The sequence below is a fragment of the Styela clava genome, chromosome 3 (assembly GCF_964204865.1).
Source record: "Styela clava chromosome 3, kaStyClav1.hap1.2, whole genome shotgun sequence".
NCBI lineage: Eukaryota > Metazoa > Chordata > Ascidiacea > Stolidobranchia > Styelidae > Styela > Styela clava.
In genome coordinates this window covers 13,109,338-13,136,692 of record NC_135252.1, presented here as the reverse complement: position 1 = coordinate 13,136,692, position 27,355 = coordinate 13,109,338, and the positions used below count along the sequence as shown (strand labels likewise).

At 33.9% G+C, this 27,355-nt stretch overlaps 4 protein-coding genes across 5 annotated transcripts; 2 read left to right on the top strand and 2 right to left on the bottom strand.

Moving 5' to 3' along the window:
• Positions 1-249: 249 nt before the first annotated feature.
• On the bottom strand, positions 250-5,954 carry LOC120342514 (uncharacterized). 2 transcript variants are annotated; one of them, XM_039411379.2, is made up of 7 exons: positions 5,798-5,954; positions 5,048-5,303; positions 4,460-4,584; positions 2,672-3,092; positions 2,006-2,385; positions 1,392-1,679; positions 250-869 (listed from the first exon to the last, which is right to left on the bottom strand). In XM_039411379.2, exons 1-7 carry the CDS (start codon positions 5,859-5,861, stop codon positions 577-579), a joined length of 1,827 nt encoding a protein of 608 aa, XP_039267313.2. In that variant the 5' UTR covers positions 5,862-5,954; the 3' UTR covers positions 250-576. The 2 variants fall into 2 exon arrangements, with proteins under 2 accessions (XP_039267313.2, XP_039267314.2); XM_039411380.2 differs by having other exon boundaries at positions 251-869; positions 2,672-3,074.
• A 3,096-nt stretch (positions 5,955-9,050) lies between these two features.
• LOC120342546 (uncharacterized) lies at positions 9,051-11,725 on the top strand. The gene is made up of 6 exons (XM_039411423.2): positions 9,051-9,549; positions 9,963-10,093; positions 10,208-10,290; positions 10,442-10,522; positions 10,597-10,680; positions 11,062-11,725. Exons 1-6 carry the CDS (start codon positions 9,454-9,456, stop codon positions 11,217-11,219), a joined length of 633 nt encoding a protein of 210 aa, XP_039267357.2. The 5' UTR covers positions 9,051-9,453; the 3' UTR covers positions 11,220-11,725.
• Positions 11,726-13,818: 2,093 nt separating this feature from the next.
• LOC120342560 (uncharacterized) lies at positions 13,819-15,992 on the top strand. The gene is made up of 5 exons (XM_039411442.2): positions 13,819-14,212; positions 14,338-14,468; positions 14,575-14,657; positions 14,925-15,008; positions 15,395-15,992. Exons 1-5 carry the CDS (start codon positions 14,117-14,119, stop codon positions 15,550-15,552), a joined length of 552 nt encoding a protein of 183 aa, XP_039267376.2. The 5' UTR covers positions 13,819-14,116; the 3' UTR covers positions 15,553-15,992.
• A 371-nt stretch (positions 15,993-16,363) lies between these two features.
• Positions 16,364-23,675, bottom strand: LOC120342513 (cationic amino acid transporter 4-like). The gene is made up of 11 exons (XM_039411377.2): positions 23,394-23,675; positions 22,822-22,998; positions 22,355-22,499; positions 21,870-22,084; positions 21,339-21,504; positions 19,393-19,548; positions 18,809-18,950; positions 18,300-18,466; positions 17,530-18,034; positions 17,333-17,441; positions 16,364-16,772 (listed from the first exon to the last, which is right to left on the bottom strand). Exons 1-11 carry the CDS (start codon positions 23,467-23,469, stop codon positions 16,714-16,716), a joined length of 1,917 nt encoding a protein of 638 aa, XP_039267311.2. The 5' UTR covers positions 23,470-23,675; the 3' UTR covers positions 16,364-16,713.
• Positions 23,676-27,355: the final 3,680 nt, after the last annotated feature.

Genomic DNA, 27,355 nt, shown 5'->3' with positions numbered 1-27,355 from the left:
CTACGTCATGATCTGGGGACAACATTTTCCTTATGCCCAAAATATCTTTATTCATGCCAATTTTTATATTTTCCCGAAGGGTGATGGATCTTAAATGACTACTGTCTACTATTTAAATTACCTAATTTTACAAGTACTATAATTCCAAAATGACAATGCTGCTTGCTCGATTAAACTGATATGCTATTTACCACCTCAAAGAATTTCAGTCCTGCATTTTTGCCCTGTCATCATCACATAATCATCGATTGAATATGATATAACAAAATAATAGTTTTAATTTGTGATTAATACTCTTCAAATACATGTATTTACTAATACTGCTAATTTGTTCAATTTAATATTACAGAAAACTGAAACACTGAACACTGATAGAGAAAGTTAAGGTAATACAAATGTGGTTTTTTCAGATATCATCAAACTTAAAAATATATTCAGTAAAAATCTGGTACAGCATTGACTACATAGCATTGAGTAGTTTACTTCAGAGTTGTACCACAAACTGCATATCCTTCGTGTTTTTGGCACAAAATTATAATCAACATGATTGGGAAATTCAATTTAACATATGCTGTGCTACATTGATAGTAAAGGGCAACAGAAGGAAACAGAGTAGTCCCTGCAACGTCTATCACTTTGATCAGCATCCCGACAGATTAAACCAATGATTGGTGAAATCTCAATAATGTTATTTCCAAACCAATATGGCTTCTTACTGCCATTCAATCTCGCACGTATTGACAGCGGGTGGTCGCAAACATTGTTATTGGTCTTGTGGTATCCCAAAGTTTCTCTATCCCCGAACGAACGACCACGTTTCCTGTTTAACCATCCTGTCCAAGAACTGGGTTCTTCGCACAAGGGTTGTTCTGAAATACAACATTATTATTATTAACATGTTATTTTAGTCTTCATAACAAGGAAAATCAGACAATGGCAATCCAGTTCGAGTAGGACTCGAGTCTCCTTTTGTTGGAGAATAGACAAGCTCCAGTGTGACTCGTATAAATAAGTTTAATTGCCTGGACCCATATAGTATGGTTTTGAGAGTTCACACACGATCAAGTAAGGCACCGAAAACCTTTTGACTCAATATTTATCCAACATAGGTCAAACCTGTGTATACCCAACTCGGGTCTGAGTTGTAATGAACTTGGGTCGGATAGTTTTTTCTTTAAACAATTCTCCTCGTGGATTGAGGTTGAGGATTTGAGCACAGGGAGCGGGAAGATGTGGTTTACAATATAATTGTAATGAATAGTAGATAATTTTGAAGATAGAATAATACAATAATTTATTGAAAATGATGACTTAATGAGAAAATTGTGATTTTCCGTACACATAAACGTAATGACCTTTACCCTTTAAAAAAATGAAAAAAAGATGCTCACTTGGGCAGCAAAATCGAACTTTGTAATCCTCACATACGCCATCTTTTTGCTCGTCATTGTAACATCTAAAACCATCGGCGAGAGAAATATAAAGAGACTCCTTCGATCTAAAGTGAGGTTTGTTACCTTTTGCGATTCGTACGTCAATTGCTTTTGGGGAATCACAAATAAGTTTTGGAAATAAATTGCGAAGATCTTCTAATGTTTCAAAGTCACCTTCTTCGTCTTGATTGTCAACGTTGTAATACCTTGTCCATGCGTCATCCTTGGTACACGATCCTATTTTTCCTGAAAAGCATATAAAATCAAGCGACTGGTTACCTAATGTAATATTTCATGAACATGTAGCTAAAAGTAAAACATTGTAACTAAAAGTGCTGTAGCGCAGATATATTTTGGCTCTACATAACAAAATCAAAACTCTATACCCTCAGCGTTGCGTCGTTTAATATTAACGACAAAAGATTTGCAAGCTCAGCGATCTTGACAGCTTATAGTTGAATCATTCATATTCTGAGACCCGTATATGCTGCTAATTGACTAATTATTTCAATGCGTTTCAGCACGCTAAATTTTTCTATATTTAATAATATGTAACTTTTTAAAAGCTTTACCTTTAGAACTTGGCCTCTGGTACATGGATCTCTCATTTGGGTCAATTGTTGGAATCAGATCTAAATCTTGGTCTGTTTTATTAAAAAATGTTCCCAAATATTTCTCCGCACATAATGTGATAGGTACACGAACAGGTGAGGCTGGTTTGACAACATCTGGATAATCTATTATCAGACATAGTTCTGATGGGAAATGATAAGTTGGTATGTATAAAGGTTTGTTTCCTGGCAAAGATGGGCCTGTGTCCGTTACTGTATAAATTTCGCCTCTGTTCAACAAAGTATTTGGTTTGAATGGCGATTGCCGTTTTGTTCTTGAGTTCGATACGGGGCAGTTTTCAATGTAAACGACGTTTTTCCCTCTCCTTTCTTTAGTTATTCTGAAGGAAAAGTTATGTTTTACTTATATGTTACAAAAAATAGTATGAACATATCAATTATTATCATTGTGCATAAATAAACTGAATGCATTTTACACCGTCCAGTTAAAAAAATGTAAGGAGAAAACAAAACATCGTGTTATATCACAGCTTCCACAATGTTATATGCCCCGACAGATCTCGGAAGAAGGGGAGAATTTCCCAACAGTATTACGTAGAGTAGCATTGATGTAAATCATATTAGAAATGGGAATTTTTTCAAATAAATTTTTAAAACGAGGCTTACCTGCAGCTGGACATATGATCTTCAAAAAACTCTATGTTCGACTTCTCGTTAAAATTTCTTAAAGACGGATATTTTTGTATCAACTGTGTTTGGACTAATTCATCTACTCGAGACTGGATACAATTGTTGAACTCGATTAAAGAAAATTTGGGACATTCCCGTTCTTTTTCTGTCTTTGTCAAAGTAGCGGGCTCACTTGTCGTTTTGCCTTGAAAATACGAGCGCGGTGTTGTGAATTTTGTATCCAAAAAATCATCCAAATTGTTCAAAATATCTTCTGCTCGTCTCAGTGTGTCATCAATGCCAACTATTTGTCTTTTGAATCGTTTGAATTCTCCATAAACTGGTTCATGCTGATAAGAATCATAATGAGTTCGATAAAAAATTTCAAATGCGGGTCCCCCTGGAAGATGAAGATAACCTGTTACGATGATAACGATAATGTATACTATTATTTTTGCACTAAAGTTTGGTATAATACCATATATTCACAAAATTTTGCCCTAAGTTAGAGTAACATTCATACATTGTTGTATTTTAAACCAAGATCAGTTTTCAATGAAAATTGAGTTTAAAAACCTCCACCGCCCAAAATAAGTCAACAAATAGGGTGTCACAAAGTGACCGTAGTTTTTCGGTTCTCGATAAGTTGCGAATTAATGAAAAAACAAACAAGCATATCTGTGATAAAAATTGATAATAAAAGCCGCCCAAATTGAATCTGACAGTAAGTGAAATACTGTTGTTATTGGCACATCCACGTGCGTTCCTTCCCCCTCCTGAATTTTAGGGAAGAATGTCAGGATATCACTATTAAGGCGTGTAATTTTTACAGGGTTGATTATTGTTTATGTGAACGTGACTGTTTAGGCCGTGAACATCTTTATATATCGTTTCGGCAAGATGTACGTCGTGAGCCACAAGAATTGTAACGTCCACGGAGAAATGTCTACTACGAAGGAATAAATAAGGATAATTAAATGGTAGAATCCGCAATTAAGTGAACAACACAGTCATTAACGTCTCCCAGATTTGTATTTCCGTGTCGACGACGACAAGGAGGTAAAATTTACGCTGCGCATTATGCTCCTCTACATATTGAAACGTGAACGTGTAAGACCTAGAATTTTTACGCGAGAGCGCGCATGTGCTGGGTGTGTGTGTGCGATGCGCAAGTTTCCGCCAAGAAAGTTTCGATCGATAAGTCGGCGATGTATGCTATCTCGTTTACATATTGAAACGATATCATATGCACAAAATAAAAACGATAAAAAGAACAAGAAATTTGTTTTAGAAGCTCCATGACAGATATAAAATGTTCTCTTGGCGCTATATTGAATACTATAAATCGCAAATAATTGGCGTGCCTACGTTAAGCATTTTGCGGACCCAACTAACAACAGATACGGTACCATACGTACTGAAGATAACGAAAGTTGTACGCAATGTGCCTTATTATGTATTATCGGTTTCAAGCAAACCCGTTCCAAACATTTTCTTAAATGAGAAAACTTGTTGTTAGTTGATTCGATACAACAGATAAACCGTTTTTTAAATTTCGGATCTAACCATTCATTGAAAAATGTTCAAAATACCTGGTCTATATTATATTATGTTAATCAATAGATTTATAATAATAAGACAAATAAAAAACTTGTCTCATTTTACTAAAAAAATCTCTTGTGCTTTTGTGGTGAAAATTAAAATCAACCAAATATAATCATTAATTGAAGCGACTGACATCCAAAGTCAACTATAAAATACACCCATTTTGTATTTATTGCTTACTTTCACTTTTTATAGATTCATCGTATTCCTGTATACATTCCTTTCCCGGTATCATTAGAGAAGATTCGAATTTAAGTAAAAAGTTCAGTCGTCTTTGCCAGCATCTTGCTGTATCTTTATAACCTCTAAAATATGTTGAATATAAATACCGTTTGAGTAATGTGATTAATCGTAACAAACACATCTTGCTTGTATTCCTAGAATATAATAAGATGAAATTTTACTTTTCATAAGGGATGAACTCAAAAACATGAAGAATAGTCACACGTATATTATATACGAAATAAGGAATGAAAAACAATGCAAAGTTCTAAAAATTTTTGTAAAACTGTTTAGGTTACACTGAGGTTAATATTTTATACTAATACATTTGTTCTTCTTCAGATCGCAATCAAACTTTCAAAATTACTATATTTAATTCAATATCATCCCAAAATTATATCCTTACAGATTATGTTGTTATAACACCCCGGGCGTACAGTTTTACCGCAAAGAATGTTTGTCATTCACTTTGTCATCAACATAAAACTCAATACACAGCAGAAAAGTATACTCATCTGTTTCACTGACTGGTACCATAAAACTTACCCACAATACGCAATATCGCTGGCTTCAAACCAGTATAAATCCCGTAGAATAAAATCGATTACACTAGGCCAGGATTCGAACATTGGCCCAGTTTTTTTAAACATACAACCAGAGAAAAATAAAGACAATTCTGGGTCTGCGTCCTTCTCTGATGAGTGATTACTGTGTGGATGCGGATGCGGTCCAACATGACGCTTCCTTCGTCCAGAAATATCCAATCCAGACTTTGGCTTCACATGTAGAGCGTTGTGACAAGCTGGTAATTAGTACGTATACATTGTATATAATTTAAACTGTTTTACAATCAGTTTATATTTTTGGCACGATTTATGTTGAAGATTTTAGCCTACTTGATAAACTATAATCGATTAAAAGTTTTCAGGTTGGTTGAAAACAATTTAAAAGCATCAATTGTTCTTCAACGTGATTATTAAACTGTAAATATACCCGCGGGTAATGAATGTGTCATTCATATCATAGCGGCTTAATATTTAACCTAAAACTCGTTTAAAAATAAAACGGAAAAGAATATAATAGAAAAAGGCTGTTGATTTTTGTAAAAACTCCATTAGAAACTTTTACAGAAATAACTTAGCAAGAAATGGCCAATACTGCATTGTTGCATTGTTTCTGTATTGGTGGTGCCTAAGCAAAGGCACACCCTGAATATGATCACTTTTATATTGTGTTTAATCGAAATTCAAATTAGACGACCTGACCTCCGACAAAAATTTATAAACAGATGCTCACCATGTACGGTTGGTTGTAGAAAGAATCCCAGTAAAAGTATCAGTAGTATACAATAAGATCTCATACTGAATTTTCTACAATCTAACAAGTAGCTTACTGTTGTCGACCGGCAAACTCAAGCTGCCGATGAGATCGCCACCTGTGTCTGCGGCATTTATAACTAAATGGATGGTCGCGAATTTCTTATTTTCTTTTTTTTTCGTTAAGGTGTCTCGTGATTAATCTGATATAAACACGCCTTATAGTTAGGTAAACATTTGTAAACATCAGTATATTACTGTCTTAGATTATTAGATTTTGTTAAGAATATATAAATGATCACTTATAGAATACAGTATATCAATAGTTTTATTTAATAAAAAAATAATATGCGACGAGATAAAATACATTGATACCATTGTATGGGCGATACGAGTCACATGGCAAAATTGAACCGCAATTTTAAGCTATTTTTATAATCAATTATTTTCTGTCGGAGGCAAGTTTTATTTGCAAGCAAGCTGAAGGAGGTATGCAAGCAAGGTATATACACGAAACCAAAGTTTAGCGATATAAAATGGAAAAGAGGGACTTTACATTGTGTCATCAATTTTCTCACAGGAGTATTAGCAATCGCTATACGAGTTTAGGAAGACTATGTAGAAAAACCTCAAGTTTCGCGGATTAAAGTGTCTGGAAATGCTAAATACAAAACGTCAAGTGTCATGTCAAACGTTAGCGGATTAAGAGGTATATCCACGAAAAAATACATTATCGATTTACCTATTTTATTATTTTAAACTTCTTGGGTGTGAAATAACTAAAAACCTTAAGGTTTGTAATTGGTCTGGACAGTCAATCCTGATCAAAATTAAATTTTTTAATTTCTTTTCTTATACATGCCCACTTAAAGCAGAGCTTCTTGAAATTTTTGCTTTGGATTTAAATAAAAAAAGTTACGTAAACCACCGCCTTTATTATATCATGTCACATCATTCAACATGATATATTCATTCCGTGACGAAAGCTTCAAGATTGTGAGTAATATCTTGAGTTTGTGGTTGGAAATCGTTGAGAATGACTTTTGCTTACCAAATACTTAAATAGATTGAAAATCATTAGTACAGTTGCCCACACCAGTCAATTCCTTGAAAAATCCAATAAAAAGCGAAAAATTAACCTTCAGCGTTAAAACCGCAATAAATGATATTAATCTATATAGTTCCGGATTATCAACAATTGATCTTCTTGTATGAAAGGGCTATCTTTTTCATCGTGTGAGTTAATGAATTATTGGTGAAGTATCAAAATATGCAACGGTCGACACATGACATGAACCTTTTACAAAGTCAGATTTGAGAAGAAAAATGATTTGCGGAATAGAGTTCCTAATTATAGAAAATTTGATCTAGATTTACAAAGCTTTGTTGCTTTTTTACTTCATTTTTTTTGCAATCTGAAATACTTGAATTTAGCACAAATTTAAAAAAAGATATTTAAGGCATTCCGGTAATCACATATTTAAACGGAAATTACGTGAACCAGACGGTTTTTTGCTCAAAAGAAAAATGAATACCGGGAAATAAAGCAAACCCAGACATTTTAAACAGATATTCCCTTAGGCATATTTTTCCCTTCAAGGTCAAAATTAAACAGTAGAGTATGCAGGATTTAGGATAAATTTAGAAGTAACTAGTAATAATATGAATGATGGAAATCATTTTTTTTTTATCTATTTTTTTTCCCAAACCGGTCCAAGTATTTTTATTTTGTTATTCCATTTGTGCTATATTAAGTTGAAATAATTTAATCTACAACTTTTCTTATTTGGTCATTATAGAATGTATGTACTATAATAATTGTTTAGTAAGACTTAGTGTATTTTAACTCCAGTTACCCAGTTATATTCAGTGATCAGTAATATCATAATATATATATATTTACGTGTACTGTGTACTATTCGTCCGTCCTCATATAACTAGATCATTATCTGAAACGAAGACAAGAGACTGACATTTCGATCAAATCTATAATGTGAAATCAGGTCCAGAAGTTCTTCATGTTATGTCATCATTGATGGATACTAACGGGGCTTGGTCGAAACTTAAAAAGAGGTTTTTCTCAAATCAAATCTATTATATGTAAACAGTAAACGACAAAAATCTGTGTCAGTCCAGCTCCAAAGCCGAGAATATATTCCATATTGTTCAAAGCATAACTTATATAAATACAACTCGGTTATCGCCAATCTCTTGTTTATTTTCGGATCTGGGGTGGTTTGACACAGATGTTTGTGTTTGTGGCATACATAACATTCACTTCTCTTTTCAGAATCAATCTCTTCTTTGAATTGTGATGAAGTGAAAATATAACGAAATTATTAGCAACCGTTGATAGCAGAGAAGGGGGGGGGGGGGGGGGGATTGCCGCTTCATGTTTTTTAAATACCGGTAGTTTTCTTTTTGTATGGAAAATCGGGACTGACGTTTCAATACTAACAGCTTTTATTAAGTATTTCATTTCGAAATTGCTAATCATTAAAAAGGTTGGAAAATTCGGTTAAGATATAGTATCTTTTCGTTGCTGCGCTTAGTCTGCCTGTGTATTGCAATGTCTTATTGATGTGTAAATAGTGGTTGCCAAAAAACTCGAAAAGATGATGTCGCACATATTCCCTCAATACCAAATTAAAATAAATCGCGAGGCAAGTTTGTTCGACCAATTAAAGCATATATATAGTGCACAAACAACCATAATTTGCCATAACAATATCTCAATATAAAATTTCCAAGCGTTGCAAATATATCACAAAGTGCTTGACAAAACAACTTATTCTCTTTCCCATTGCATAAGGCGTTTAGATGAATTGCCATTCGCAGAGTTGCCATAAAATAGTTGTATAAATATATAGTTGTATAAGTATGCTCGTTTTATTGGCCTCACTATAACAGATGAAAACAATAATCACACCACGAACATTAAGATAATTGTTTTTGAAAAGATGATATTGATAAATTGCATAATAGTCATGTCATTATTCGATGTTTAACATCGTGACTTCCACGATACAAAAAGTGATGTTAGTTTTTTTTTATGGAGCCGAGGAATGGGTTCATGAAGCTTATTACCCGGAAAAATCTACTTACAGATGTAATTTTATTTTCTTCCATCAACGATCGCCATGTCACCTGAATAATTTTACTTCTATAGATGTGGAGAATTTAGACGCTCTGTCCTTCCAGAGATCCTGAACTTTGAATTTTTTAATTTTTTATGTACCTACTTATTCACATAACAAAAAAAGCTTCTTTCACATATTATTGAAAAATCGAAATAGAAATCATCTAAAGAAATTTTCACAATTTTTAGATAACAACGATTACATAATATTCTGTGATTCACAGTGAAATGACAAACATTATTACGCACATTCTGTTGTATTAACTGATAAATTGTTGTTTGAAGCTAAATAATATTGGTATATCGTTTCATACACTCTCACGAGTCAGAATCAGGGTACTTCGGCAAGCTCACTTATCGATACCTTATTTGCACCCTAAGACTGTAAAAAAGTAGCAATACAATATCACGTTTGTCATCACGTTTGCCGCATATTTGTTGCCACGAGTAGAAAGACAAGCCTGTGTCTTACCTAGATCATTGACTTGAAATGAACGATGGGCTCTGAATATTCAGTTCTTGTGATTCTCGCAATCTTCTCATTTGCATGGTGTGGAGATATATATTCTGGAAACGAAATAGATATGGAACGTGTAAGTTGAAATGTTTTTATTTTCCAACAGCAGTTAAAAATATGTTGTGTGTATTTTTGGCGCTCCAGAAGTATGTGTACCAATACGGAGGTAACCAATTTTGTTCGCTTACTTTACAACTGATTATGTACAGGAACTGATTACTATGGGCAGGGGGTGTATTCATTGAGCTAACATATACAATTCCCGAACTCGTAATAAAATTTAAATAGGGAATATCAGAATAAAATTATGGCCTAACCCTAACCTGGTACACATACTACGGGGGTACCGTTCTTTTTACTTTTTACTCACCTATAAAGTTTTATTTAACAATAATATTGTTTGTTTAATATAAGCAATTTGTCCAATCTATTCCGCACCGAGCGATCAAAACATTGGGAAGACGTTTCCACGTTTTAATTTACTTTTAGTTGCAAGGAGTTTGGTTTCTCACTTTTGGTGTAGACTACTGGTCTTGGAACGTATTATGGAGATGCCATATTATTGCACCTTTCAACGTGACTGAGAATACGATGAATTTCTACACCTACAATGTTCCTTGGTACGTTTCATATTGTGTTACAAGCGGCACAAAGCTATCTGTTTTTAATTAACTAAATTAATCCGAGTGCTCTGAATATGCAAAAATCTGTTGGCATTTTCTTTTATATATTAGGGACAAATCAGAGTTACCGAATATGGTTACTGAAGAAATAAGGCGCGATTCTTTGGGTCAATATTGGATGCATCCTCTCACGCGTGAGTGTCTAAACAATAATAATTTTCATTTCTATAATCAGTAATTATGAACCATGTTTTTTTTATACGAAGAAACTCCGTTATGCGGATGAGATTATTGGTTTTGAATTAGACTTACTGAACAATCAAAAACTTCGATTTCATTTTTCAGACGGGAAATGGCATGAGTTAGAAACAAAGCTATATCTAGAGCAACCACCGGTTGACACAAAGATAAAACCTCCCTCACATGGTCAGTAACATAAGTGCACAAATTACAAATGTAAAAATATCCAGAAAAAATGAATTCCAATTTTATATCTCCAGATGAACCTTGGTTCGATTCTCAACCCCACTTTTTTTCAACTGACTACAACACTTTCTACAGTCATCTGACATTGTTGAATGATGGTGAGTATTCAACATAGGTACTTAATACATTTTTAAATCAAAATACAAAATTCGTTATAGTATGGGGTGCGTGATCATGTCGTAATTTAATACGTTTGGACTTTTCATGATGTCATAATAAATATAGACATCGAGAAGGTTTGGCAAAACTGTTAGTTATTTTCCACAAGTATGACTAATGGGTTTATTATACATTGTATACAACAACGTTATATTCTACCGATAAAATGAATAAAAAGTTTAGACTGATTCATGCAAATTATGGAAAGAGCACAATATTACTGTTTTCACTTCGCATATTTTGCAAACTCAAACTCAAAATAAACTCAAATATCTTTTCACTGCTGTTACTCAAAAATAAAGCATTTACACTGTTTTTAGGTCAGAAGCTGTTTCAATTTTATACCAGGACACCCAGGATAAACCAAAAAGATATGTCTCAATTCACAGCTATTGCAGTTGATCACGGAGTCGATCCATCCACATTGACAACATTTGGATGTTCCGACCTGATCCCGTCAGATTATTTATTAGATTAACGGATGTTTATTATAACGTTAATCGGGACTAAAATTAGTCATTTATTAACCAAAATTTTTCGGTAAAATTATCGATTGAATCATTATTATTTTAGGAAAGTAAATTATTTGACTATGTTTGGAACTCAATGTCACTAATTAACATTACAAACACGATGATGTTAGATTTATGTAAGGTGATCCATACTGAACTGACCGAATTTTACCTGTCCTTCCCTGTTTGCCTTGTTTGAAATGATTAGTATCGTATTTTAATTTTTGAATCAATGTAGTTAATGCTCAATACGGCTCGCCTGCTTCAAACTTTGTACAGCAGTAGCGTGTCTTGTATCTCTCAAATATCCCAGGTTAGTAAATTCAAGGTAGAGAAGAGCCTTCTTGTTTGAACTCAAATTGGTAAATACAGTTACAAGCTCTTCGCTTGTCAAAACGCTGCGGCAAGAAACCGATTCCACAAATTACTTTATTCCAGATGTCAACTGAAATTCACTTTTGTACGGTACGGTAACTTAAATGTAAGCGATTTTTTATCACTTCCAAATGTCATATAACGTTCATTCTTATATTGATGTGTAGGAAACTAGCTCTTCTTCCAAGCAAGGCCATAACAAACATTCCAGACCTAATGGTTTACACACAGCATTGCAAAACGTCTGATATTGCGCACATGCGCTAACCAGATAAAAGCAAGTTGATCTATATTTGTTTCAACAAGTTTCGAACGCGAATATCGGTCGGAGACCGAAGACTTATCGCTCGAAACTGCGGTTTCGATTTATGACTCTATAGTGACACCGCGTGTCCCATCACTAATTAATTAATAATTCGCTAATTATACGACACGCTTCTGGTCCGAGATATGATGAATGCACATGCAAAATCTGGAGCAGATTCAACCACGCCTTCGTGAGATATCGCGTGCATCTAACAGACAAACAGACAGACAAGCAGACAAATACCTATCAACATACTTACCGATCTAAAGATCGATAAGTAATAATATGTGCGTTTGTTCAATGTATCGTATACTTTTACATGCTCCTACGCACACATCTCCACAAAAACCTCATGGAATATATATGAAAAGTTTATATACAGGTTAAAATAGGTTATTGATCCCTTTCTTGTAAAATTCCTATTCGAGTTTATACTTATACAGCCAGTAAAAATAGCATGCAAAATCAGGAGAAAGCGAAATGAACGCAATTTTACTTAGGAAACAGGAAGCGCAGGTAACCAAAGCTTGTTATCAAGCATCGAGACCAAAGGTATATTTGACTTAATTAAATTTATAAAGTTAGGGATTTTAGTTTTCAGGTTACTGTTATTATTGGTGAGTTTGGCTTTGTCAGTTAATTAACCAACACGCCCACTGCTGCACGCTGGTGGTGTTTTGGGGGCTAAGCATTGAAACACGTATGATGGGATTTCGTTGAAAAAACCAAATACTGGATATAGATCGGTTCATTATTTAGAAGTTTAGCATATATACTATACTGTTTTTTTTTCATTTTATTTTTATATAACTGTTAAAGTCATTCAATTATCTTATTTTATTTGCTGTGTATAATACGTATTGCAATAAACTAAAACAACTAAAACTAAAGACATAAACTCACAATCATATAAATTATTCTTGGTCGAAAAAATATGATTGGTTTTCTTCAGATGTATAGTTTTCCTAGTAAATTTCCAATTGAATCGCAACTAATTAAATTTGTTTTGGTAATCAAATTTTTTACGAGCTTCAGAATTTTTCATCCGCACGGCCGATTTATTTCTCTTCATTGGTAATTTTACACGAAAAAGACTCTTTAGAGTAGACCTATTAAATACAGTTCGTTTTATCTGAAATGAAATTTTGGATCGAACAATAATGACCTAATTTACAGAAATAAACTTGTACACATGTCGAAAATGATTCATTTTCACGTGAGAATTACTGCCCAAAGCCATTTTCACTTGGTGTCGAGCTATGTCATTGCAACACTCGTTCGAATGAGAATTTCCACCTCGAATTCGAATTATGACATGAATTGAAATTAACATCTAATTTTTATTGGCTAATAATCGTTAAATTTTGTTAAATTAGATGCAATAATTAATAGGTCCTCGCTCGGGTCCAAACACCCTTTTTATTTATTTTAAGTGTTGTAGTCCCAAATAGCCACAAACTACACTCTCAGTTGAATCGCTCAGGTTCTCTTACAAACTTGAGTTCTCTTACTCGAATTGTTTTAGAAAATATTCTAGGAATACGCTGTAAGAATTCAACTGATGCTTATGGGAAAATTTTTGAAAGCAACATACAACATTTGGTTAGATGCCTTTCAAATGAAAACGCAGTACCCTGGCTCAATCAATTTCGAAGATATGAAATTTAAATAAACAGATGTCACTCTAGGCCTGGGAAAGCCCTTCCAACCCCTCATAAGGCTATATTGACTTTATTCTTTAGGTAGCAAGGGCATAAATAGTCAGAGGAAGTAAATATGATATTTATTATAAATTTTGATCTGGTAACACTACAAATAATTTTTAGGTCTCTGTCACACGTTCCACGGACCATTGAAAAATAAAACCATCGAAATATTTTTTTTACAAATTATCAATAACACAAATTATCAATATTTTCTAGCAAAGATTAAAATGACAAACTAATTTCATTTACTCCTGCTATATAAATCCCAAATATTTGTTTGAATCTGAATGATACTGAATGTCATATAATTTTCCCAGTCAAAATCAGTGTAGGCCTACGTTCGATGAGCTCACAGATCAATACCCTTCATATGACGGAGAAGGATATCAATTCATCACATTCCATGCTTATCTCAATTTGCCTCGAAGGAAGTTCCAAATCTTTGTCTTCACTGAGCTAATGACAAGGACAAACGATGGGCTCTAAATTTTCTGGTCTCTTGATTCTTATGATTTTATCATGTGCATGGAGTCTAGATATTTATTCTGGAAAAGAAATCGATATGGAACAGGTATGTTAAAATGCTTATTCCGCCCAATAGGTAATGGTAATATTTTGTGTTTTCTCATTTTTTTCCCCAATGGTGCTTGAATATAAACCGAAAGATCATTTTCACACAATTTTTCTTATATGCAGTTGCAAGGAGTTTGGTTTCTCACTTTTGGTGTGGATTTCTGGTACTGGAACGCATTGTGGAGATGCCATATAATTGCACCTTTCAACGTAACAGAGAATACAATGAAGTTCTACACGTACAATTTTCCCCGGTGCGTTCAATTTATTTTTACACAATATGAACCAAAACGCAAACGCCTTAATTCTAATTAAGAATAAATTATGCATAAAATAACTCATGCTATTGTTTTACACTAGAATGAACTCAGAGTCCCCTGAGAGTATTATTGAAGACGTAACACGCGACTCTATGGGTCAATATTGGATGGGGTCGCACACAAGTAAGTATCGGATTAGATATAATTTTTTTTTAATCATCTTTTATTATGGGACAGAGCTTGCTCTTTCAATATTATAGAAATGGGTTTGAATAATCAAGTTTATACTAATTAAATTTCAATTCTAAATAATCCGTTTCTAGAGGGAACATGGCAAGAGTTAGGTGCAGAGTTATACTTCGAGAAAAGAGCAGTTGAAACAAATTCAGGTGCATGAATTGCCAAGGAAAGCATATCGAAACAAAACAAATTCGAATCTTATACTTTTAGATGAACCATGGTTCCGCTCTCATCCGCACTTTTATATGACTGACTATTCCAATTTCTATAATCATCTGACAACAATGCGCGATGGTGAGTCTTTGAATATAAATTAATAAAATGTACAATTTGATATACTCTAAGTTGAGGGAGATCATTTTGTGATGGAATAGGTTACACAATTTGTACTTTCATGTAATAATGTAAAATGGATAATTGCGTGTTATACATGATGCTACTGGTCACATGGAGGCTCTGAAAAGGTTTGCAGTACATAACATTACTATAGTAATCTAACATAGAGATGATTTATACTTGAACTTAAAATGTGTGAAAAGAGTATACGAATATTATAATTTTGTTGCAATTGAATCGCATTATTTGTAATTAAGCTGCTTCAAAGTAACGTACAATTTTCTTAATTGAATGATATGGAAATTAATATATTTACTATCGTCAGCGTTAACATCTGTTTTCAGGTCGTAAGCTTTTTCAGATTTTAACCAGGAAGCCCAAAATAAACAAAGAAGACATTTCCAAATTTACAGCTCTTGCAGTGAAGCAAGGCGTCGATCCAACAACATTAATGACATTTGAATGTGGCGACCTTATACCTTCAGACTATTTATTACATTAATAATTGTTCATTACTATAATACCTTTATTTGGATTACTCATTTACTCAGAAGAAAAATGCTAAAATATATGAATCATATGGCGTTTATTTCTGCACAACAACCACAACAACCGTTACCATCCCGGAAACAACATTAGCAATTTAAGAAAACGACCCATAAGTCAACTTCGTGTTGAATATTATTTTTTAGTAACGTTAGCAATTGAATTTTTTTTTCTGAATGTTTGCTGTGGGGATTTGTATCTTGACATCTACTAACGCTTTATACAATCACGATATTTGACGCTTCTTACGTATACCTTTCTTCTGTTAACGGCACGGTGTTTTGATTTGAACTTCTTTCTTTGATTTGAGCTGCTTTAGGACACTTGGTTGACGTTTGGGATAATAAAAGCATGGAGTACAAACTTGTCTATTTCTGTATTAGGTTTATCGCCATTTTTATCTTGGTAATTCAAATATTGATCCCCTCATTAAAAATCATATCTTTCACAAACACGATAGATATAGTTGGATTTACTAAAACTGCTTCTGAATGAATTAGCTCTTATCAGATATCTTTGCACCCCGAAAAGCGGTGCTCCGTAAGTATGTATACACAACCCAAACATGGTACGTGTACCAGGTTAGGGTTCAGGTTGTGCGTCGTCTTGGTACACATACTTCCTCAGCGCCCGAAAAGCAATGTTTTTGTTACCATTTTCATGGTGTAATTTGTACTATGCAAAGAATTGTTTTTTAACCAATGCCAAACCGGAGGCATATCAGAACAGAAAGCAATCACTCATTTCTCAACATTTCTCAACTTAAGGACTAAATTTTATTCGTGAGTTTGTTGATGAATATTCTAGAAGGAAAGCTGCTTGGGATAAAATGAAAAATTATATTTGTCAATACACGTGGATGGCTAGCTGGAATTTCCAGTTCCTGATAAGCCACACGTTAGTCAATATGAAAGTATTAATTATCTGCAGCCCCATGAAAATGCGACTAAAGAATATATATATTGAATATTTACCTAATTACTTTATAATATTTGTGAGACAATGTTAAATAGAGTCGTTTAAATAGAAAAGCTGAAAGTAACATAATGAACACAGTGTCGCAACAGCACTTTCATCGTCATCGCATTGCCAGAAGGCAGTTTTACAACTTCTTTTTCTATTCATTCTTACGTTCTGCACTGTTTCTGTATCCGTAACAGAAATAAATGATCAATCCTGTTAGATCAAAAATAGAACAAATTTATTTGAAAGAGTATATATTGAAATGTAGTGGGTAAATAGCTGTTGAAAGAAGTCGTTCGTAAACCAATATATAATGCTTAACAAAACTCTAGATTGATTGCATATATTAAACGTATTGTATTATTAAAATGCTTATTCTTCACATGTTTCATGTACTCGTCATATCGATAATGACATGTGATATTTAATACACTTCAACTTTTGGTTGAACACCATGTGTTTCAGAATCAAATACATTATATATGAACAAAAGGATATTTGTATATGGACAAAAGCTTATTTTGCCAAAAGGAAAATTAATTTTGTAATTTTATTGACATTAAAGAATTAAATCAATGGCATTTAAGTTTCTATATTTGGTTATTTTTATTGTGTTTCATTGTTTTTTAAAAGCATATAGAAGTGAATGATAATTAAGGCGTGGTATTACAGAGTTTATTCATCAATTCGGTCCTTTTTACGAGAAATCGGTAATATGACATATCTTTTCAGAACGAGTTACGTTAAGCGGTTGGATTTCACTTTTCTCTTACCTATTGTGCACCAAATACCAAGTCGTATCCACGTCATTGGTTGGAGTTTCAGAATAAGAACAATGTTGATTATTACACTAACAAAAGGTAAAAATGGAACTGCTGGAACCTGTGGTAAGATAAATAAATTTTGGTTAAATTAGGACAAACCTCATTAGATGCGTCTATGATTGAACTCGTTGCTTACGCAAACTTACCGTAAATGTTTTGATAGTTTCGTCTTGGTTGAATGTGAGAAGTAGAAGAAGCGAGACAACAGCAATTAGAGAGAATATGCAAATTATTAGAATACTCCACCACGAAGTGATATACTCGTGCGTGAAGAGGCAGAATGCAACAACAATTGTCACCGCGAATGTGGAAATAATAAGTAGATAGCTTGGAACGGAACCAGCTTCATATATAGTCAATGGCTGAAAAATATATCCAAATCTACTAGATAAAACTTCTGTTTTCACGGTGCCCACTATATGTTCGCTATTTAGCCAGAGATCTTCGTCTGTCGTGTTCGATTTTGTTGTTTCACTTTTAGGGGATGCATACGAGGCATCGTTCGATTCTATTTCCATTTCTGAAATTACAGAAGTTTCAGTCAGGCGTGACCGATCAGTTTCCACTACTCTTCCATTAGATGAAACCTCATTTGTTTCTTCTGTATCCAAAAGCCGTTCATAATCTCCAAAATGATGCAGTTCTACAAACCTGAATTTTTGAAAATTGAAATATATTACTGTGCATTCCTAGCGTTTTCTGACCATTATCCAAGCATTTAAAAAAACTCATAGGCACTTGCTTTTATTTTGAGATAATGAGTGGCTTGATCTATATTTATCACAAACTGTGCAGAAACCAATACTTCCATCTGCGAATTGTGGCAGATGAGTTTGGGTATCTCTTGAACGCATTTCAGACGCAACTAATTGTTGATGGTCTATTCTGGCAAAGTTGTTTTATTACCCGTTTTTACCTTGTTATAGTATTTGGTTGGTATCTGAGCTTTATGACGCATATTGAAACAAAAGTACAGGCAAGAAGTTGCCCGATAGAAATGAATTCGACGAGGGCATGCAACTCAAAAACTACGGCAAATAATATACACATGATCCCAGTCACAACAATCGCAAAAATAGGAACCTGAAAATACATAAATTTTTAATGTGAAAATTTATATGAAGCAGACAAACCACAACAACAGATTTGATAAGAAGCATTAGGGCATTTCTAAGTAATTGAAGTTACGATCGTAGTTCTAACCACGAATCAATCATATGAACTGAAACTCGAACGCGTTCAATATTTATAATCCGCTGTTATATTGAATTTGTCATGCTTTTAGAATACTCATATATACTTTGGGCTTTGACTTTCTTTTGGCAACGAACGATAAAATCTCATTTCACATAATAAAAGAATTGTGATACAACTTGGACAATGGTCTACTAGGTACTGACAAAAAATTTGGTCGAACGAACTCACTTGTGTTGTTCCACTGACTTTTGCGAATATAGTCATCAACAAACCATCCCTAGACATGGCAAAGAAATACCGAGGAACAACGTACATTGCTGATAACATTGCAGTGGACATAGCGGCAATTGAACCAACCGCTACGATATACCTGGCGTATATCGTGAAAAAAACATGTCCACCTATTAAACTCATGCGGTAAATTAGTTCAAAATTGGGATCATGGACTCACTGGGATAATGATATATAAGTCCATGGTTTTATTTTTTAATACAAGTAAATGATTGAAGATATTGTTGGCAAGACAGAATTATATATGTAAAATTATTATTATTCATTATTATTACAATATAAAACATATATTCATTGTGAATTTTTAATTGACACTTTCATATTGTCTTTAATGATAATTATCTTTTTATAATCGCTGATTATATCAACGCTCACTAGCTGTGCATTACAACGGCAAAATTAACATGTTATGAATTGTTATGGGATTTTGGTACATTCAATGATAATTGTATAATACCGTAATAAATAATTAATAAATAAATTTCCATTGCTGTTTAAAAACATTAGTAAACAATACACACCGTGCCCAATTCCATCCGTATTCAATATAAGCATCAGGAAAAGGTGATAATACAGATATTAAGTTGTATGGAACCATCAGAGTTAAAGCCGACGAAGCACCAACATACGCTAGCACAACTGTTGACATAGCAATGAGGAGTGAGAGCGGAATATCTCTGAAATTTATTGAATCAAAATATTTGAATATTGAATGCAAGCTGAAAAGAATTCACTACAACCATGTAGGCTTGCACGTAATTTACGGAATTACGGAATTATTTCGAGTTACGGAAGCGAAGTTACGAATTACGTAAATTCGCACTATTTCGGCCAAATATGTCTTTACAAAATCTTTAAGTCTTTACCAAATGCGGCAACTTATTTTGATTTATCGTCGACTCAAATACCACCGGCACTCGACCAAACTTGTGTCGATCTTAGCCGATAGGATTGTCGACTTGAGTTAGAAAAGTAAATTAATATTTTCGTGAGTGCAAAATAAATGTCACAAAATGCATTGTTTTGCGATATAACTTTGTATTTTCGGAGAAGGCATGTCATATAAGTACGGAATTTAAATTATGCGCAAATAATTAATATTTGATCTAAATTTATCGCAAATAATGCTATAACATTTAGGCCGCGAAATGATTTGATGTAAAAAGAAGCATGGTAATCGGAATATCGTCAATAAGTCGGCATCAATAATTATTATAAAATGCTAACTAGGTAGTAAAGTCGGATAATGTAAAATGACGGTATAATAACAAGTCTTCGTCGCGAGGCAAGCGCAAGTATAATCAAACGGGAGAATACGCTCGTCGTTGATTTATAAATTAGAAACCCGGAATTTTTATTCAATACGAAACTCGTATTAATACGTTAATACGATTTTAAAAAAGTCAACTATCGTTTCATAAATATTACCACTTACCAGTGTTGGTAATGATAAAATTGATCGCATAAAATTGGGTGATAAAGTTGATAAAGGAAAATCAAAGCTAACACAAAAGATAAAAATCAGAATAAAATTAATTTGAATTCACTCCTCGATATTTGTCTTTAGCATCTGTCGCCGGCGTGTAGTACTGGCGGAAATATGAAAACCAAACTGTCCCAACTGTCGATATCCCATTCGGAATAGAAGTGGATTAAATTGGTTGTTATGATAGGTTTAAAAGTGTGAAAAAAATATCGCAATTACGGGGTCATTACGTAATCGATTTGGCCGTAATTACGGAATTGATTTTTGTCAATTACGTGCAAGCCTACGAACCATGGCATTTTTCCAACGAAGTTGTGAGTTACTTCATAAACCTCATTCTACGTAATTACATTTACCTCAATTAAACGAATTAAGCAAGAATTTTCACCTCGGTTGAGAGGAAAGTCAGTAAGACGACATAAAGATGCGACGAACCACGGATTCTTGTCCGGTTACCTGTCCATGTCGGGGATGGGACCAGTTACTTGTCTCGGATGTACGGCGTTATTGATGAAACAATTGTCACGTAAATCACCCTACCTCTATGAAGAGTCCATAATTCCTCTCGCATATAGTTATCCCTCAGGGATCCTAACCTATAAACTTGCGCAGGGTGATTAGAGGTACAATGGCAAGGGTGTTCTTAGCGATTAGCTCGATGTGACAACCACCGAGTATTGAAAATACACATGCTAGCCTTTTCCACCCTGTAATAGATTGGTAATAGTTCAATGTACTATACTATAAAAACGCTTTATATCGTCTTCGCTAGAATTCTGAAACTAATAAATTTAGTCGAGGCATTATGAGTTAAAAATGGGAAAACTGTTCGTATGACCCCGTAGTATACATATAAATAATAATAGTAACGCGTATACGATTATAAATGACAAGTTGCTGCTGAAATCATTTTACAACTTTGCGTATGTATTGAAATTGTAGTGTAAATATTTTCGTGATTTATAAATAATGCAACTCAACCTGTTTGGATTTATTGCCTCTTCCGTTGCCGAAGCTAGGACTTCGTATCCCACATAAGAAAATATCAAAGTAGCCGCACCGGCGATTGTCCCAGAGAATTCATACGGAAAAAATCCTCCTTTCACTTCAGTCCAGTTTTTCAAATCACCAAGATAAAAACCAGTGCCTGAATACATTTAACAACGTAATATGCAAAGACTCTATATGTTCCTGGTGTCAAAAAAAGAAATCATTTTTGGGAAATACTGTCCGTGAATCATCCATTTCCATAACAGTTTTTCAAACTTCAGTCTGTCCTCGTTGATATATGTAACTCTAGATAACAACTTTTACCTACATGATGCTACATCCCTTGGTACATACGAGTGTTGAATATTTGAGAGCCGTAGTATGTGCTGACAGTAAGCAGAAAAGTAGATGAATGGCGCTCATAGTTTGGCCTAGCTCTAGAACACTACATGAGTGGTCTACCAAAAGTTGAAGTACTTGTTGTAGTACAAGAGAATATAAAAAGGATATAAGTTGTCTCACCCATGACAAATACAACGACAAGCAAGTTCAGCCCCGCAAATCCAGCAGTTACTTTACTGGATAATTTAGCTCCTGTAGCTAAGATAATAGTTGCCACAATGAGAATAGCAACAGCAAGTAAGTCTGGATATTTTGCCACTAATCCCCCTCCAATCATCGGCGCATGTTTGATCAAGTATTTACGAACAACATTGTTAGTTAAACCGTCGACGTACCTTTATTGAAAATATGCAATATGTGATAATAAAAGTGTTTTTTTATTTAAAATTCATCTGTCTTATCTGCAGTGTGCTTAAGTTTGGCAAAGCATTGAGATAACATTGCCAATACCAAATTAAGTTACTTTAAGTTTGGCTATTTTCTTCAAAGGATAGTAGGAATAATACAAAACAAGAATATCGTAAGATTCGTAACTGAAGAAAACTTCAAAATTCCAAAATTTTTGTGTGACAAATTTTGTTGGAAACTTATGCAACAGTTCTTACCCGCTAAAAGCTTTGGCAACTGCAGCACCAGAAACAACATGCTCAATCAGTACATTCCACCCGATAATAAAAGCCCAAAATTCACCAATACTCAGGTAAGTGAATTGGTAAGCTGATCCGGTAATAGGAATTCTAGCTCCAAATTCTGAAAGGAAAAGTTACCAGTTTTGACATATGGTTTCTATATAAAAGTATAAACGAAAGTTAATATCAAAATGTTTTTCAAAAATGAAAATTCGATTTTTCGAGTGCCAATGGCAACGGAAGTGTTGAATTGCACCAATTATGAAGGTATGACTAGCTTCAAATCGGCTAATAATAACAGGATTGAAATTGACGTATATTATTTAATTTTTTATTGACGTAGTTTAACGAACAAACATGACGACTTCATTTACGTGGACGTATAGCCGAATTGTAATCAAACCATGCTACTCTGATATATAAAATGTCATTTCTCAACTTACCAGCATAGCTAATTGCAGATAAACAGGATGCTATTGCTGCAATAATGTAACTAATGATAACAGATGGACCAGCAACGTCACGAGCTATTGTGCCGGTCAGAACATATAATCCACTACCAACCATTGAACCAATTGCCATAAATGTGAGATCAGATAACGTTAAACATTTTTGCAAATCTGAAAGAAATGTAGTATCATATTATGCTTTTTACAAAGCTGGTATTAGACTGTATATTTATTTTACCAATGAATATGTGAAAATATTATGGTGTAAGTGGCTTAATGTCTTATGATGGCACAATTTTAATTCTTCATGATGCTTTATTCAAGTTAAATTGTATGCAAAAAGTATTATATTACAATACTCAAAAAAATATTTTTAAAACCTTTTTTCAAGTTCGAACTATGAGATTTGAATGAATAATAAATGCCTTGGATGGAAAATATTGGTTAAATGGTTCTAGCTAGACTATGTTTCAATACAATATTCGAGTTTCACTGTCCACCATTCTAAAATTTATGCACATCGGCCTGTGTTTCAATATATTATAACATATGCATTCCCCCAATACCTGTTTTCATAAGATCTGCAGTCAACGTCTTTTTTCGGAGCAAATTTTCCCAGAATGAAGTACGAAGAGTTGACATAACTTTCAAATTATAATGTAGGGCTTCGTTTCCATAAGCAGCTAAATCCAAACTTTCTCTCGTCAAATAAAAAAAATTATCTGCCGAGTGTATCACTAAATGGTGAACAATGCTTATTCTGGTGAGACGTAGAAATCAATTAACTTATCATGATCGTGTAAAGAAATCAAAATTGGTTTTTACCTCTAATAATATCAAGATAATCTTAGATTCGGATAATCTCTTAGTTGTTTTTATTTCCATTACCACTTTCGCTATTATGTAAACTAGGTTCTTCACTTGGTGTTCACCCAACAATTTTCTGTCTTTATTACCTCATTATCAACAGTTTAAGCACGGTGTTTAATAAAGCTTCAGTGACCATACTGCATTCCAATCGAAACTGCTTCCCAAAATTAAATACCCTATTGATATAAATACATCAACTACGACGCTGCAACGATGATATTGAAACGAGACAAACGGGACACATGCGACCCACAAAACGCTCTGCTCCCCGTAGCTCTGCTATACATTAATTCAGAACGAGATTCAATACTGAGCTGAACTTTAAATCATATTGTGATAATATCGACATTGAGATATATATGTTTATGAGACCATCCCGATATTAATAGCACTTGACTATATAAGAATAATTATGACACATTAAAAATTATTAAAAATGTTTTTTACAATTTTGTTGACGTTTCATAAGTATATATTTATGAACTTTAAGCACTAAACTAAAACTACATTGACCATTTGCCTTTTCACTTGTTTCTTTAAAAAAAATACAACTTGTAAGGTAACAACAAGATCAAAGGTGACCTACTCAATCTCTCAATCTTTGATATGACCTGATAAATTTTAGCACAAAATGCGTTGAGGCTGACAACGCTTACGCTAACAACAACTTATGAATAACGTGCACAAAATGCGTTGAGGCTGACAACGCTTACGCTAACAACAACGTATAAAAAATTGCAATTTCGGCACCTTGCAAGACTAACGGAAACAGACACCAGACACCTTAATTTCATGCATCTCTCAAATCGGGAACATATCGTATTGTATAGGATGCATCTTAATGGTATGTTGAATGCCTCTTTGCTTCGATGTACTAATATAAACATATATTAAACTGAACTGTCTATCAGTATGTCGAAACTTTGTAATACTGTTGTATTTCTGCAAAACAGTATTTTTATAAAAGTCGATTACACGCTATTATTGTTTTCTCAACTTTGCGCCGGTAAGTACAATCAAAGGGCTGAAAGGTTTGACAGTTTCTGCTAGACAATCCGCGTAATTATATGAATATGTATAAGTAATACCAATGCTTTATGATGATTACTCATTTTAAAGACGTTGAGTCAAGAGTTATATATTATTACTATATCCTTCCGCTTCTTTGTATTCAATTTCTATGACCACATTACTGAAATGTAATAAACGTCGCATTGAGCAAATTATCAGGGGGTTCACGTTTCAAGTACCGAACCTTTATCTTGCTGTTCGAAGAGACCGTAAGAATCGATTCTGCACGATTTCCAGCATATCTTTGGCACTCTGAGACTAATTATGGCTATGAGTCATGTCGTAAACAAAACATATTTTGTTGACATAGATCGTGAAAGCATTTTTTGTATAAATACCTCTATAACTATATACAGGTTACCCCACATTTCTATCTTGGCGCTTTATTTTGCTATCAACTGCAGAAATATCTGTGTATAAGTTTAACTGTACGGTTGCCTTGTGGCATATGCTTCCCAATGTTGCATGACTGGAAAACGTGCAGCTATTACGCCGGGTATATATCCGGCTTCATTGGCTGTTAGAACAATAGTACTATTGTATTCACCGGTGCTTATATCCAACACGCTGTAGGTAGGCACTACAAAAAAAATTATTGACGAAAAGGCATATGAACCTGACAAGTATCAGGAAAGCAACTCCTATTTCGTCTGTGAATTCATAGTACATGTATAGTGGTATTTGTATATAGATTTGCTTATCCAAGTGCTGTGTTATTTTTATTATACTGGCAGTTTGGTCAGATTCGTCACTTTAAAAAAGTATGGATAAACACATTCAAAACATTTTGCTGGCGTGAAAATTTCTATGTAAACTATGCATGCATGATACTATTTTATTTAACAAAACTTATGTCAGAAAATATTAGATCCAACGAATTAGTTTCAGTGTTATCAAATAACTCTGACCCATGAAAGCCCAACACTAAATCGTGATGAAATGCACTCAATCGCTCCCAACAGCACAGTTGCATATCAGAATTTTATATTGTCTTTCTCAAAGCTTTAGACTTTATAGTCTTGTCGAATATTATTTATTTTCTCAAATTTTTTCTATTTTGCCTTTGTGTTAATTTCGTAAGATTGATTTATTACATGTGTTCAAGTACGGGGATTCCAAAACGCAGATTCTTTCTACATTTCAGACAAATGCAGGGTAATTTGAGAATTCGTGAATTACGTTACAAAATACAATAGTGCGGAAGTATCCAGATCTCTTCCGCTTCCGATCTTTTATCAAACTGAATAATCAAACGCTAATTAAATATGCTATTTACTTGCTGAAAATTCTGAAACGATGTACTTTGATCAAATAGACATGTACTCAACTCAATTGGAATAAGCGTAAAACTCAGTAGCATAGTGCTAAGAAGATATATATCTCCCAGGAGGGTGAAAATTTTGCTCAATCCCATCCATTTTGCTGCTAATGTATTCTTATCCACTTGAGGATCGAATTGCGATATATATAGTAAATTACTTTTGGATACCTGTGTCGATGGTTTCGTTTTTTTGCGGCATCTATCTTTTACTTTAATTACTATACTCCATATCTATGACAGATTTGACCATGTTTTTTTTAATATTCCCATTTTCAAAAGAAATTATCGACGTTTTTTTTTTGCAGATTGTATCTAATAATTCAGATAAAAATGGCATCATTACTAATCATTATCTCGTTTCTTGTGAAGATATGCCGTAATATCGTCTGAATAGATAATTTCATATTACTGGATCTCCGCTCTACTAGATCCTTATTATCAGTCGTTCTATTGGATCTCCGCTCTAGGAGACCCTTGTTATCAGTCGTTCTGGCTGTCTGTATACGCTTTGGTAGCGACTAAACGACTGGGCCGATCTGTACGAAATTTCTCACGTGGGTTATCCTGTAACTCCTGTTATGTGCGTTTTGTCAAAAAAGTTTAGATTGAAGTTTTGTTTTCATGGCAACAGCAAAAAAAAACGTGCCGATCGTTAGAAAATTTCGAATTTCGTTACAATTTATAGCCATTTTCTCATCAACTAAGTTGAAAATAAAAATTTCAACAACGCTACTCCCCGCAGAAGAGAACACTCTTTCAAACAAACAAGTTGTCTTTCATTTCGATAGTCCATAAACTGGAGAAGCCTTTGGGGATTTTGATGAACTTGTTACCTATCGATTTTAATCGGTAAGTATGTGATAGGTATTTGTCTGTATGTATAATTAGTGAGTTATTAATTAATTAGTGATGGGACACAAGGTGTCACTATGGAGTAAGAGCGCTTTTTTGGGGGATCCCCTAACTTTCGATCAATAAGTCTTCGGTCTCTGACCGATATTCTCGTTTTAGCTATCAGGCATCAGCCAGATTAATGTCACGCGAGAAAGGATGCCAAAAATACGCGCAGCGCTCAAAATGAACTGGCAGTTACAATAAACTGTTCATTGCAGTGTGATGTCACTATTGATCTGCAATTCTGCAAAGATAATGACGGATTACGGGCGTATAATTCTAGAGTATTCAGCAACTTGAAGAAATTGCCCATTTGCATTGCACTTCAAAAATGCGACGAGGACTGTAATTATCGATTAGGCCAGACAAGCT